Below are 14,322 nucleotides of genomic sequence, written 5' to 3'. Positions count from 1 at the left end.
CTTTCTAAAATTAGTTTCAGTGAGTAAGCAGGAGGGGCTTCAGTGTCTTGTTTAAAGACAACTGTTGGAAAATAAACCTGTAACCTGTCGGTGCATTAACACACACAGAGAACCTTGAAAGTTTCTGCAGTTTAAAACAGATACATTACAAAAATCACACACAGGAGAAAGTCATGCGAAGAAAAAAGTATTATTTATTGTAATAACCGCAGTCACAATGTATGACACAATACATATAGTACATTTTAAAACCAGAATATTGGAAGGAATAATGAAGATAATTAGATTTTTTACAAATCATGTCAGGATGCAGGGCAACAAGTCTTGTGACTGGCTTGCAGCAAGGAGGCAGTGTGGGAATGTGTTACAAGTTGAGTCAATATGCAAGCATAAAAAGCTCTATTGTCTGAAAATAAATAACAGCAGCTTCTCCCAGCTGTCTGAGCCACACATCACATGGTGGGAGCAAGTTCCTCCAAACGACTGATGAAGAGTCACATGAGAACAAGTTCCTTTACATTTTACATTTCCACTAGTCCTTAAATTCCAGTCTTACTATGGGGCTTTGTTTGGATGAATGGTACAGTGCTATTGATAATGTTTGGGCAACAGGATTATCAGCTGGTTAACACAAAAGTCTAACTACTGCACCAGACACTGTACCACATACATCAAACATCTTTCATTTCTTAATCTTATGAAATAGGTCAGTTTATGTGGTAGATCCACCCATGTGCAGTAATTCTTTACAGAGTGTAGTAGTTATTAATATGTACTACGTTTTCCTCCATCACTGCATATTGAACCCCTAGTTTTTTGAACAACTATGTTTTAAGCAAGATTGTTTGGAGAATTTTCTTAAACCAACAATACAGTGCAATGGGGAAATTATGGCTACAAACTGATAAACAGTTGGAAAAAAGTGAAATGTTGTGATACTTTTGTTCTGACTTATTGGAGAAGAACAAGCTCCATAAGGAACACGCCTGATGTAAAGCCCCCACCACAGTGCAGTTTTCTTCATCATCACCATCCTCTTAAGAAGTGTTTGTGTGTTGACAGTAGCTACTCGACAGGCCGAATGCCCTTGGCCTCCTCCAGCTTCCTCAGGGTCTCGTCCCACTGGGTGAACTGCTTGGACAGCAGGAACATCTGCCAATCAGAGGTCAGGGGTCAGTGGGTGGAGCTTTGTCCCAGCAGCAGTTTATGTCATCAAGAGGTAAGTGAAACACCAGACAAAAACCAGAGCTGCAATCTAAATTGCTCTCTGATTAGCTCGGATTGACAGTTTATCAGACAAATCGATTGAATAACACAAAAGTTCAATTGATTATTTCAGCATTTGTGTATAATTATTTTGTCTTTTTTATCCCCCAAGAGATAAAATAGTACAAGAAGAAGTTTGTAATGACATGACATTTAGAATTATTTTAAACCATAACAGTGTTTGTGTATTATACTGGTGGCCATTGTTATTTCACTAACTTTAATAAAAGTATCTTGTGAAAATAGAAATGTACCATTTTGTTGTATTCCTCAAACAGCTTCTTTACTTCCTGGCATTGTGCCTCAGTTTGGTCCTGTAAAAGAGACAAACATGGTGGAATAAACAGATCAAACCTGACGAGAGACAGAGACAATGACGCATATAGAGAGAGAAAGAGACAGAGACAGAGACAGACAGAGAGTGTAAGGAGGGGTTACCTGCTCTTTGATGTGAATCTGTGACAGGCGCTGGAGCTTGGTGGCGTGTTCTGGTACATCTGAGAGAAACAGAAACACACAGATAATACAGGCCAGATAGGAAAACTGTCCCTCTAATTATCCAGCAGTTGTACAACGCCTCTGCAAAACACTATATCACTGAAAAAAAAAGACTGGAAATTCAAAAGAACACACATGTTGCAATAATTCCTCTCTAAAGCATGGGAAAATATCGGTATGGTGTTTACAACTCACAGTATGATCATGGTTGAACCCTACCAGATGTAGCAGAAGTAAAACAGGGACTATAGTGTGCTGTAAGGACGTGTGGTAACAGGCTACAAGAAATTGTATTAAATCAATACAGAAATACAGTGGCCAGTAAAGGAGGTCTTCCAGCAAATAAACACTGTATTTGATAGATTAGCTTTAAAAACACAAACAAATCAACATGTCAACACATTTCAGCCAAATCTGTCTTCAATTTAATAGCAGGAAACAACACAAGTGCCTTTCTACTTTGCCTCCAGGGACAAAATCACATAGCAGATGTTGATTGGTCCTTGATTTGCTCACTGTCCTACAGGGGACACTCACCTCTGATGTAGGTGCTGTCCAGCAGTGGCTGCATGTTGCTGACCTGCTCCAGCAAAGCTGCCTGGGAAAGAAGAAAGTCCTCCTCTGTGCAGACAAACACACAACAGCATCAGTAATAATAAGATGAGAGTTGCTCTTTTAGTTCTCTGGAATAACATAATTCTCATTTAATAAACATTAGAATTACAAATACTATGAATTTAACGTATGTTTAATTTCATGTTTTCATCCACCCCTGGGTGTTCCTGGTTCTTACCAGCAAGAATGAACTCCAGCTTCATGGCGTCAGGGACAGTGATGTGGTCAGTGAACTGGGGGTCCAGGTACTTCAGCAGGTCCTCAACTGCACCACAACATCATTTATTATGATTAAAGACTCACCAAACACTGTCTTAACTTTGACTTCTGAAAAGTTATTGCAAGCACTGTTGTGACACTTTACATTTTACATCTGCACTGTGCAGCAATATTGGCATCTTATTTCAACATTTTAATGTTTTTAATATTCAGTCTGGTTTGTAAAATATTTCACACACAGACATCACAACAATCATGTAATCCAGCCTGCCAGGACAGATTCATTGCATCGTGTCACTCACTCTTCTTGTGCAGGATCTTTACTCGTTCTCTCTTGTTGGCCGTATTGGTCAGACCTGCCTGGATCCTAGCCAAAGACTCAGCACACTGCAGGACAAAGGACAGTGACTACATTTAATGTTTGTGATCGACAAGGGTATAGGGAAGTCATTGCAGTGTATTTAATTAAGGTGTCATAGTATTTGGGCTACTAAAGTACAAAAACACATCTCAAAGTCAACTGTAGCACTGAGCTACAATGAACAGATCCACATCAATGCTCCTTTGTGAGTTAAAAGTGTTCATCACATCATATGACGCTCTGATGAAATGCCCCATTTAGTGGCTTGAAAGGACCATACCATGTTTTTTTCTGCCAATTTGCTGCAAGATCTACATACTATAGGACTATTATTAGCATACTCTGAACCATCAGACTGATAATATCTTCTATATATCTATTTATTATATCTTTATTTACTCTTTAGGTATTAGGGCTACGTGCAAGGCAAGATGCACTTTATATTCTTAAAAATGGGTACTCCCAATATCATGTAATTACCATTGCTGGTATTTAATTAATGTAATGTGTATTAAGTATTGTGCATTTAAAATAGCACTTTATATTTACTGTGCAATCGGGCAATCTGCAATATAATTACACACCTAACACTTTAACACTTCAGCACTCTGCACTTTAATCAGCCCTTTGATATCTAAATTTAGCGTTTAACACTAGTGAAATATGTATGGTCGCCTGACCCTTGGCCTGTATGTTCCATGATCCACTATACTTTTCATTGTTCTTGCTTTTCTTTTTATTTTATTTTTTGGTCTATTGTGTTTTTAAGGACATGTTTTCTCTCTCGGTAATTTCTCCTCCTGCTCATTCTGGCCATGAAAGCCAACTGTTCTACTTGTTGTAACCGTTGTTTTATTGATTTTATTGTCTTATGGTATTGACATCAACCTGCAAAAGGGACTAAAGATGGAAATTAGCCGTTGGCTATAATCTTGCATATTTGCATGTATATGTTCATTAATATGTATTGTTCCTGTTTTAAATAAATAAACTTAAATTCAAACTCATAAATATGTTTTCCTTAATTACTGGAAACCAGTGACTTCAGTTCATTCCAGTACACTATCAAACTCAAACCTCAGAAACGAACACTTGCTTGAATTAAGTAATAAATTGCAGTGGCCATCATCAGTGCTTTATCTTTTAATGGGTACATCCCACTGCTAAAACCATTGCATTCTCATCAGTTTCTCTTCAACAGAAAACACATTACCCATCTTATTTTTTCTTGAAATTCACTTATTACTTTTCCTATAATACGGCCATTGCCTTCAGAGTGCTTGTTCTGAGCCAACAATGCTCAATATAAAATTATATAAAAAGATCTAAAACACTTTTGTATGACTACAGAAGTGCCCAGTCCTATGAAGCATTATAGTGACACTTCGTTCAGCTAAATCTAGCCCTAGTTTTTAGTATTATATTTAATCGATTACACATTTGAGGCTTTTGCTTTTATTCCAGGCATCGACAGAATAAAAGACACCGTTATGGCCTCTTAACTGACAGCTAACCAACTTGCTATCTTTTTAATTAGCCACCTTAAAGGTAAATACGTAATCGAGTAGCTAAATAGCTAACCTATAAGCTGTTTAACTAGTACATAAACATACTACAGTTATTATTTTATGAATATCTGTCACAATTTCTAGATTATTTAATGTGCATAAAAATAAAAAGGGCGTTGACACAATCCAACTAACAGAGCTACCGTTAGCTCTGTTAAGCTAACAGCTGACTAGCTTCGTTACTAGCTCCCCTTCTTCTCAAAATAGACATTATTCTGGGCGAACCTTGACGGGTTTTCCACTTTTGTTTCTTCTTTCGCCGTATATACGACTTTCCACCGCCTGAAGACGCATTTCCAGGTTGTCCGTTTCTAGTTTTTTATCCATTTTGGTGAGGCTTCTGGTGGACACAACAAAAACCAACCTGCTTTGTAATTACGTGTTTTAGAAGCGGCGTCGCATATTGATGACGCGCCCGCATTAGGTTTACAAGTACATTTAGTTTTTTATGATAATATACCCAACTAGCTTTTTTAAAACGTATATATTTTTTCATAGATGAACAAAACTTTGCATTTCATTCATACGTGTCACTTATTGTAGAAACATTAACGAGTAAAAAAGGTTTTTGTGTTGTTGCAGTACACACAGCTGGCCGCTAGGCGCCGCCGTTTGACGGTGAACTGAGGCTTTCAGCTGTTTTCCGGTGACAGCAGGGGAATGACAACATCGACAGTCACGGCCCTTCTTCCATTCAAGCCGACTGCAAAACATCGACAAAAAGTAAGCTTCTCCCACATATGACCACCCCTTACTCGCACACAAGGCGTCTCTGTTTGCGGACAGTAACAGCATCACACAGAAAGCAGTCACATTCGTTCATTGTAAACAATTCTTTGCTATGTTTTTCACGAGCTAAGTTAGCTTAACGTTACCTAGCTATCAAGCTAACGTCAGTTTCTGCATTGCATCTGCGTAGTTTGACAGGCTTGGAGTTTGTTTGGAAGTCTAGCAGGTGAGTCGCTGTATTTTCCTGAAATATACCTTAGTAATAACGCCCACAATGTATCAGTATAGACATATATGGCGTTCCTCAAGCTGAAGTACTGGAGTCAATGTGGTACTAGCTTGTGTTTCACTGCCTACTTCATTCTGTTTTTGGATTTGTGTTGCTATAAGTTTCATCAATGCCTGCCTGTCTGCTCTGCTATGTTGTTGACAGCAGGGAGCTGTCTGTCAGTGCACGTCGGCATCTGTGTTTGGGGAATTTATTCTTTATGTGCCACTGGGAGCAGAAGCAGCATGGCAGATGACAAGGACGTGCTGAGAGACGTTTGGTTTGGTCGGATCCCCACCTGCTTTACTCTGAACCAGGATGAGGTTACCGAGAGAGAAGCCGAGCCCTACTATGTAAGTTAATTTACTATCAGACTTCACATGGCCACAAAATGTTAGGCTGGACATTCTTTTGCTAGCCACCAGTGCAAAAAAAAATCACCTCCTTGCTTCCTAGAAGTTTCATCTGAGCCTTAAGCCCTCTTTTTGACATCAGCGTGTAAGCATGAATACCAAGAAATCCCCAGCTGACTTCATGTCTAGGAACTCACAAATCGTCACACTGTTAAAATAATCGCCTAAGTCATTTTTGTCAAAATTGTTTTTATTGCCTAAATCATCGCCTCTTGACACCGGCCACCTATGGTCAAATCACCTACATCCACAGTTGATCAGATCATGTGATTTTACTCCTTTAAGATCATCACTTCTTTGACAATTTGTCGCATTCATAGGCATCAAATAAGAACCCAGCAAAGAAGAGCTAGAGGGAGATTGTTTAGTTATCAGTTTAGTTTATCAGTGCTTTATTGTTGACACTAATATTGGTAACACTTTACTCTAAGGTGTCTACATAAGAGTGACATGAGCGTGTCATAAACATGACATGGGATGTGTCATGAACATTAGTCATTTATTTCTCTTAAGTTACATAATTTACACACAGTTATTACTATGCCAATAGTTATCCTTCGTCACTTCCTTTTAGAGTGAAATGATCAATAAATGTTACACTTTTGGTGAAGTTTTTTGTGTTTCCTGCAAAACTTGAAAAAACGAGTGAGGCGATTATTTTAACAGGGTGATGAAATGCTTCATTCTGTAATTTTCATTTGCAGGGTGTATTTTTTTGAAAAGTTACTCCCACTAAGAAATGATAGCCCTGCCATTTCTAGTAACAGTGTTACAGTGAGACTGAAAAATGCAGACACCACAGAGCAAAAAGAGGATCTGCACAGCCACTTCCACTAGAACCACTTTGTTTACAGCTCTCTACCAAAGTGATGTAAACACTTTGCCTGGCAATGGTTGTGGGGCAATAGTCTCTTTTATTTAGTAAATAATAATGATGTGTATATTCCTCTCTCCTATCGGCTCTCCCAGCTGCTCTTACCCAGGGTGAGCTACCTGACTCTGGTCACAGACAAGGTGAAGAAACACTTCCACAAAGTAATGAGGACCGAAGACGTAGAGGAGATGTGGTTCGAGTATGAAGGGACGCCACTGAAATGGTAAGAGAATGATCGCTACATGAATTTATTATGCTATTTACAGTTGTTTATTGCTCATCTCTTGTACTACATATGGGTTGATGTCATGTGGTTTGGACCAGCAATAATCAGTGTCTATTTATGTATCTCTTCATCTGCATGGTGGAGACTAGAGAGGGGGTGACTGCAAATCTCATGGCATCCACATTCGCTTTTACACATTTTCTTTACCTGATGTTGAGTTAGGTTTTTGTTTTTTTAAATGCATATTTTGGAATGGAATTGGATTATACAAATGGCGCGTCATACCGTTGTTGATTGTTCTCTGTCTCAGCCTCTCAGTGGTTTATTCAGACAAGTCGCTACACAAGTTTTCTCAGGGGAAAGTTGCGTACGTGTAATGTGGTACATTGGGGAATTCTGAAAGCGTACCCTTGTGTCCCTGGTTATGTTGTTTTGCAGCCTATATGAGTGTATGTTAGAAGAGCGATTCATTGTCTTTTTTAATTATATCAGATCTTCTTATCATGAATATGCATTTTTATTTTTCCTGATCTACTTCCTCCTTCAGTTAAATGCTGACTAAATAGGCTGGCCCAACCAAACCCTCCCACCTTATAAAATCTGAAACGTATTACAACTGGCACCATTATCAACATTAAATTGGGTCCATGTTGTGCGTTTTTTTGGGGTCTCAGCTGTAACTGTATAATTAACTGTAACATAAATGTAGTTTCCCTTCCCCCAAACTATAATCTATAAACTATAATCTCTTTCACTGGACTTTCACTCTCCTCCTTGTTTGTGTACATTGTTGTGCTGCCTCAAATAAACAGTAAGAAACATAGCAGTGTATTCACACCAAATCCATTAGTGCAAGTCTTATTATTTCACAGCCTGTAGAGAAGCCTCAGCAGCTGTTAACCATGGGCAACTAGTTGGAATCTTATCAGTTTGAGATTAGCAGTACAGCCAGTTTACAGACTGCAGTTACAAAGTTCAGCCACAAGGTGTCAGTATTGCACCACAGACGATGAAGAACCTGACTTACAGTAACATCAAACTTGCAGTAATTCAAGTAAAATACATTGGGGACAAAACAGACGTCACTGTTTATATCAATTTATTGTTTGTTGTCATGTGAAATGTCAAAATGTTTACAGGTTTCATTGTAGTCAATGTGTTCTGCTGCCTTTCTTGTGTTACAGTAAATTTGCTGATTCATTGTAAATGTAATACCTGCCGGGGGGTTTCAACAAGCAAAACAATTACAAGACATTACTTTATCGTCTGGCAACCTGTAATGGGTAATGTAATGGGTTTGTAATTTAAAAAAAATGTCAAAACAAATGGCAGTTTTGGTGCAAATTGGCTTGCTGGTTTCAGGGGATCTAGATTTCGATGACTAACATGGTTAGTGAGTGTGATTGACCGTGAAAATACCTAAAATGCACTTATCAGATGTGAGGTTACGATAAAGGAGAGCATGTAATCTCTGAAGACCGAAACACAGGAAGTGACAAATAGAAATGCTGGAAGTCAAATGTAAACTGTCTCCTGAAGTTCCCACACTGTGTCCAGAGAACGCTGGACTCTAAAACATCAGTAGACAACACAAAACTGAAATCAGTTCTGTCTTGGGGCTCTTTGAAGCTCACAGTAAGTTAGAGCAATAATTTTAAGACAACAAAAAGGTTTGTAAGAAATTTGAGGTAACATTTTTCCAAAAACAGATAGTTGTCAGTGTCTACATGGCTGGTTAATCAGGCAGTGCAGCTTGATGCAAGATATTCCAGCGAATAGTGGGAGTCACACAAGTAAATAACATTATTTCCTGTTTGTCTTTCCTGGTTCCAGGCACTATCCAATTGGAGTTTTGTTTGACCTCCATGCGTCCAACACTGTATTACCCTGGAGCATCACTGTGCACTTTAAGGTAAGAGTCAACCAGAGTTTGTGTTTATATACAGTATCAACAACACTGTATCTCACTTTATATTCAGTAGTAAATATTTATATGTGAACAGTGAATCTAAAGACACGTGGGTTTTAGAAGATTTAAAAAAGTTAGATTTACAGCATATTTATTGTTTCTCAGCACTCTCATCAGGAAGCTGTTTTCAGCTCTGATAACCCACTGTGTACTATCTGCCCAGCAACAAACAAGCAGATGAAAATAGTTATCAATTAGCAAATGAATGAAGTGGAGCATTTAGCAGATTAAGAGATCGACATTTCCCTCAGGAGTTGATGGAGACCAAAGGAGGGGTGGGACGCCAGAAAATGTCCCTCACTTTCAAATCTCAATGTTGACACGTATGCTGAGCCGCTGTCAAACATACCCAAAAGGACCATTGACCATTGTTTGATGCATTTTTGAACAGTGTTCAGTGTCTAATTCAGCAATAGATAGTGACTTCTCATACATGTATTTAAATAAAAATCTTCAATTATTGATGTTTTCCTTGTGCATGTGTCAGAATTTTCCAGATCGTGACCTGCTCCACTGCCCGTCCAACTCTGTGATCGAGGCTCACTTCATGTCCAGCATCAAGGAGGCCGATGCCCTCAAGCACAAGAGCCAAGTCGTCAACGACATGCAGAAGAAAGACCACAAACAGCTGTGGATGGGCCTGCAGAATGGTGAGACGCACACACACACACGCACACACACACACACGCACACACACAAACATACACACAAACATACATACACATTTCTATAAGCAGCTGTGAATGAGCAGGCTAAAAGGTGAGGAGGGCACACACACACACACACACACACATTTCAAAGAAGACAGACCACAGGCAGCTGTTGGGGAAGTGACACACATTCACTCATTAACACTTAGATGCACACACACATGTTGTCTCCCTGCAGCTCACAAACTTTTACAGAGATTCACACATGCTTGCATGAAATTATTAATTATTATTATTGCTGTATGCAATTATTAATATTTTATGTTCTAGTACACACACATATTTTAGTATTTGTTTGCAAAAGATGCACTAATTTTAGGTGTGATGCTTTCAAAGACACAAAGAATACTCCTAGTTCCTGCTCACATGACACACACATATACCCCCACCACACACACACACACACACACACATATATATATATATATATATATATATATATCCCTTTACTCTAATTGGGTTCTTTGAAGCCTCCACTTCCAAAACTTCTCCCACCTAAACACCCACAACCCTTTCCGTTGCTTGGCCATCTGTCCAGACCAGTTGATTTCCTATTGGCTGTAGCTTGTGATTGCAGTGGTTTGTGTAGGTGAAGCTGGTGGTTCTGAAGTATTGGAAGTCTGTGATGTGGGAGCTGGGGAGGTGGGGGCTGGTGGGATGGATTCCCAAGTTCAGGATTTGTGCTTGTCTTTGAAACGCAAAACTCAAAGCGTGGCGTGAGATTCTTGGAATCTCTGCAGGTCATGTCAATCAAACAAGGCATCAATAAACACTTTGCCCTCTGGGCATATGTACATATGTCACCTTTTTTTTATCTATAATTGTCATGTTTCTCCTTGTTCTGAATTTATAGTAATTGGCACATAGGGAAAACTCTGTTGAATTTTTTAATTATGTTTACTTTAATAAAGTTTTCTGAAGGAAAAAAAATGTTATCTTGCATAATGACAATAAAGACTCTTGAATACTAAAAATTATTATTTATTTACTTTTCATTAATCTATTGATTACTTTTACGATCAATAATTATAGGAAATTCTAAAATTGTGGGGGAAAAAGACAGGTTTACCAGTCTTGGAAATTCAAGGCAATGCCTTTGAATGTCGCAAACCAGAAGCAAAACTAAAAAATATTCAATTCAAAAATGGAAAGTGGAAAATGGAAAAGAAAGTACACATTTTAGAACCTGCAAATATTTGACTTTAACTGACCTTCAATCATTTCCTGTGCAACAAAATCAATAATATTGATTGATAATATCAGCGGTATCCATTATTTCACTGCTTCAATAAATAATAAACTGCAAATCTTCTAATAAAAAAACACTTTTGGCTCTTAAATAAAGACAGAAAAAAATATTATATTATATTATATTATATTATTATTATTATATTATTAAATATTTGTATATTTCATTTTTAAACATGGTCTTGGCATTTTCTCTCAGTAAACACTTCTTGAAGATATTTCACACCAGAGTTGAGTCAACAGGAAGGAGAACTAATTGCAATGCAAATAATGGCTAAGTGCATAATCTGTCACATGTTTTCCTAGTATTTGATTGTCATGTAACTGTCAAAACTGTGCACATTGCACTGAGAATGTTTTGAACAGGTTTGCAGACAAACCCGCAAAACTTCAGCTGCTTGTCTCTCTTCCACTTTCCCCTGAAACTAATAGAGAGAGCACTGATACATCTTAATACAAGAAAGAAAAAAACAGCTTTCATTTCGGAGACAGAGACAAATAGCTGATTTTATGAACTGTTTTTAAAGGGTACAATGTGTGGGTCAAGCTGTAAATACAGTAAACACAGAAACACATACTTATGAACTAATGGACACAGAAGGAGCCGGCCTTACCTGTTAAACATGAAAGTGAGAGATGAAACCTTTTCTAACGCAAACGCTTTCACGTCCAAAAAAGACCAGAAACAGAGAGAGAGAGAAACAGGGATGGCTTGTACTTTCATCCAGGAGAGAGAAAACAGAAGGTTTTCAGAAGGTTCATGTGAAAGCGAGTGGTGAGGGGAGATGAAACCAGCACATGCAGGGTGGGAACCCTCAGCGTTCAGGCTCCTGTTTTAGTAAGAACCCGTCCAGCTGAATTAAAAAGACACTCGGTTGGTGTCAATCAACCTTTTAAAGTGCTTCTCTCACCCTCACCCTGACCTCAGGCCTCTGTGTATAATAATAATAATAATATAATCTCTTTTCCTGTTTTTTGATAAATTTGAAATTGCCTCTAGCTTAGTCATTCTCAAAGACATTATGGTACTATGGCATGAACTAGTCATTTAAATTTTCTCAATACTATTGTCAATATGATACCCGGCTGTTGGTTACAATACCCAAATGAATACCTAATAATACATTTTTTTATTACCGTGAGAATGATTACAAACCAAGTTCTTCCCTTTACAAAATAAGAGTGTTATAAAGCAAAAAGAAGCTCACGTTTTTATTTTAATTATGAAATTATGATTTTAAGATATTGTAAATAACACAATAAATCTTTCAGCACTGTCCAGTTTTTAACTCGCATATAAATCGGTTATGTGAAAGATAGCACAATATTCTTTTTCTCTCTTTTATTACTGTTGAGTAAATAAAGCCACAAAGATCGTCCTAAACTATTAAAAGAACATTATCAGCTCACAAATTATTTATATTTGTGCATTTATATACCTCACTTGCAGCAGAAGGATTATGGATGAGTTTCTTATCATCTGGATATTTTCCCCTTGCTGACCTGTGTGTATTTGCGTTGTCACAGATAAGTTTGACCAGTTCTGGGCCATGAACAGGAAGCTGATGGAATATCCTACCGAGGAGGGAGGCTTCAGATACATCCCCTTCAGGATATACCAGGTAAATCACACACAATGACCACAATGAATTTATAGCTTCACTTTTAGTTTAGCCAGTAAATTATCTGGAAAGTAAAGCTGAAATTTTCCAGTCAGTCCAGCAGATGTTGCCAGAACTCTGTCTAATGCTGCCAGAGCTGGGAAATTACCTCCAACCAGACATCATAATATGCAGCTGGAAGAATATGAAATAATGAAAATTAGTCATTTTTCCTGCTTTTTTTACAGTATAAAACTCCCAGTGATTATTCCTGTTCAGGTTATGAACCATGATGGGTACATTAAGCCTCTCCCTACCACCCACACACCTGCTGCTTGCCTAAACATCAGCATAAAACAAAAGCAAAACATTTCATCATCTGTCAGTTTTCCATATTGTGCAACTGAGGAGTCCGTGACCTTCTCCTGACATACTCATCACTCTAAGAAGAAGAATAGTCTCTTGTTATATCTGAGTGTGTAATCCAGAAAAACAACCTGCGGTGCATTCATGCCCGCAATAATACCTGGATAGAAACCTCATAAGTCAGCTTTTTTTTTGTTATTCATTGTTCTTTACATTTAATGAAAGCCATATATTAACCAAGCTTGAAAGTCCTTTCAGACTTTCTTTTTCTGTGACATTCTTTCAGTTTTCTCCTTAGCTTTAAATGAAACATGATGTCACATTTGCTTGTGAATGCTGCTGTAAGATTACAGCTGTTTTTTATTCTTGTGACCTCTGATAAAATGATCTTAATGATAAAAGCCAAAAAACTAAACGGAGATGTGTGGAACCCCGCTACGCATCGGTGCTTTTCAGAGGTTATTCATACTTTCCTGTACATTTGATACCTGTGAGTCTTCCCAGTGTGCTTGTAATTGCACTGAACCAAGATAAGCCAGTAGGCGAGCCTCAGGGTTCAGGCCGGGATGAGGAGGAGTACCCAGACAAGCGGCCTTAGGTCGGGTGTTTCCGCCAAGCCTCCGCAGCTTTATCCTGACTCAGGTGAAAATTCCCTTTGGAGGACAAAAAAAGAAAGAAGAGAGGATGAATAAGCGACTGATTCTCGCCTGGAAAACATTAGCACGCTGCGAGCCAGACAGCGGGGGAAAAGTGCCACGCTTTGAGTCAAGTGTTGGGGGGTTTCTATGCAGATCAGGAAAAGCTGGAAAAGTGTGGCGAGTTAAATTGACAATGTTGAGGGTTTGGAATGGTTGAATTGCACTGCAGTTATTTTTTCCAATTCCGTTTGGCATTGTGGAGGAATAATCTGAACCAACAGTGTAATTAAACGTCATTTAAAGTCACTGTAATCCGACTGGACATTGAAGAGTCTCATCCAATCCAGTCAAGGAAGTCAGGATTTGGAAAACATCTGGATCTTTGAAACAAAAACATGTTGACAGTCTGCTTTGAGTCTAGTGGCTGAATGTGCGTGCATTTTGCCTTGATCTCAAATCACAGCAAACAGAAAGGCCTCCTCACTGTCACTGAGTCCTGTGGAGGAATTAAAATGTGAGGGCCTGTCAAGACACGTTTTGGAAAAAAAGAAAAAATAATGTAAGAAAATAGAGCAGAGCAGAAAATAGATCTGTCTTCAAATGACTGAGAGGAGTGTAATCTTGTGAAACAGAAAGAGATTTGTAGATGTTACGAACAGAACATGACTTCAGTGTAATGGTTAGTTACGAGAGTGAACTTTCCTTCCAAGCATATTTTTCCGTCATCATACTTTATCTGCTGTGCCTGCTGGT

At 38.4% G+C, this 14,322-nt stretch overlaps 2 protein-coding genes across 4 annotated transcripts in view; one reads left to right on the top strand and one right to left on the bottom strand.

The window, feature by feature from the left end:
* Nucleotides 1–174: 174 nt before the first annotated feature.
* Nucleotides 175–4,989, bottom strand: dctn3 (dynactin 3 (p22)). Its single transcript, XM_059338327.1, has 7 exons — nt 4,753–4,989; nt 2,901–2,985; nt 2,558–2,644; nt 2,302–2,385; nt 1,705–1,763; nt 1,521–1,580; nt 175–1,152 (listed from the first exon to the last, which is right to left on the bottom strand). The coding sequence occupies exons 1-7, from the start codon at nt 4,852–4,854 to the stop codon at nt 1,066–1,068; spliced, it is 564 nt and encodes a 187-aa protein (XP_059194310.1). The 5' UTR covers nt 4,855–4,989; the 3' UTR covers nt 175–1,065.
* Nucleotides 4,990–14,322, top strand: part of atg5 (ATG5 autophagy related 5 homolog (S. cerevisiae)) — a 33,564-nt gene continuing 24,231 nt past the window's right edge. Inside the window, exons 1-6 of one of the 3 annotated variants that reach the window (XM_059338326.1) lie at nt 4,990–5,250; nt 5,763–5,877; nt 6,907–7,034; nt 8,871–8,949; nt 9,494–9,656; nt 12,492–12,586. In XM_059338326.1, coding sequence (XP_059194309.1) covers nt 5,770–5,877; nt 6,907–7,034; nt 8,871–8,949; nt 9,494–9,656; nt 12,492–12,586 — 573 coding nt within the window. In that variant the 5' untranslated portion in view covers nt 4,990–5,250; nt 5,763–5,769. Of the gene's footprint in view, nt 5,251–5,689; nt 5,878–6,906; nt 7,035–8,870; nt 8,950–9,493; nt 9,657–12,491; nt 12,587–14,322 lie in introns of all 3 variants that reach the window. The other 2 variants (XM_059338324.1, XM_059338325.1) reach the window with 2 other exon arrangements.

The sequence above is a fragment of the Centropristis striata genome, chromosome 8 (genome assembly GCF_030273125.1).
Source record: "Centropristis striata isolate RG_2023a ecotype Rhode Island chromosome 8, C.striata_1.0, whole genome shotgun sequence".
NCBI classification, from domain to species: Eukaryota; Metazoa; Chordata; class Actinopteri; order Perciformes; family Serranidae; genus Centropristis; species Centropristis striata.
Note: the sequence above shows the minus strand (reverse complement) of the source record. Positions and strands in the feature narration are given on the sequence as shown.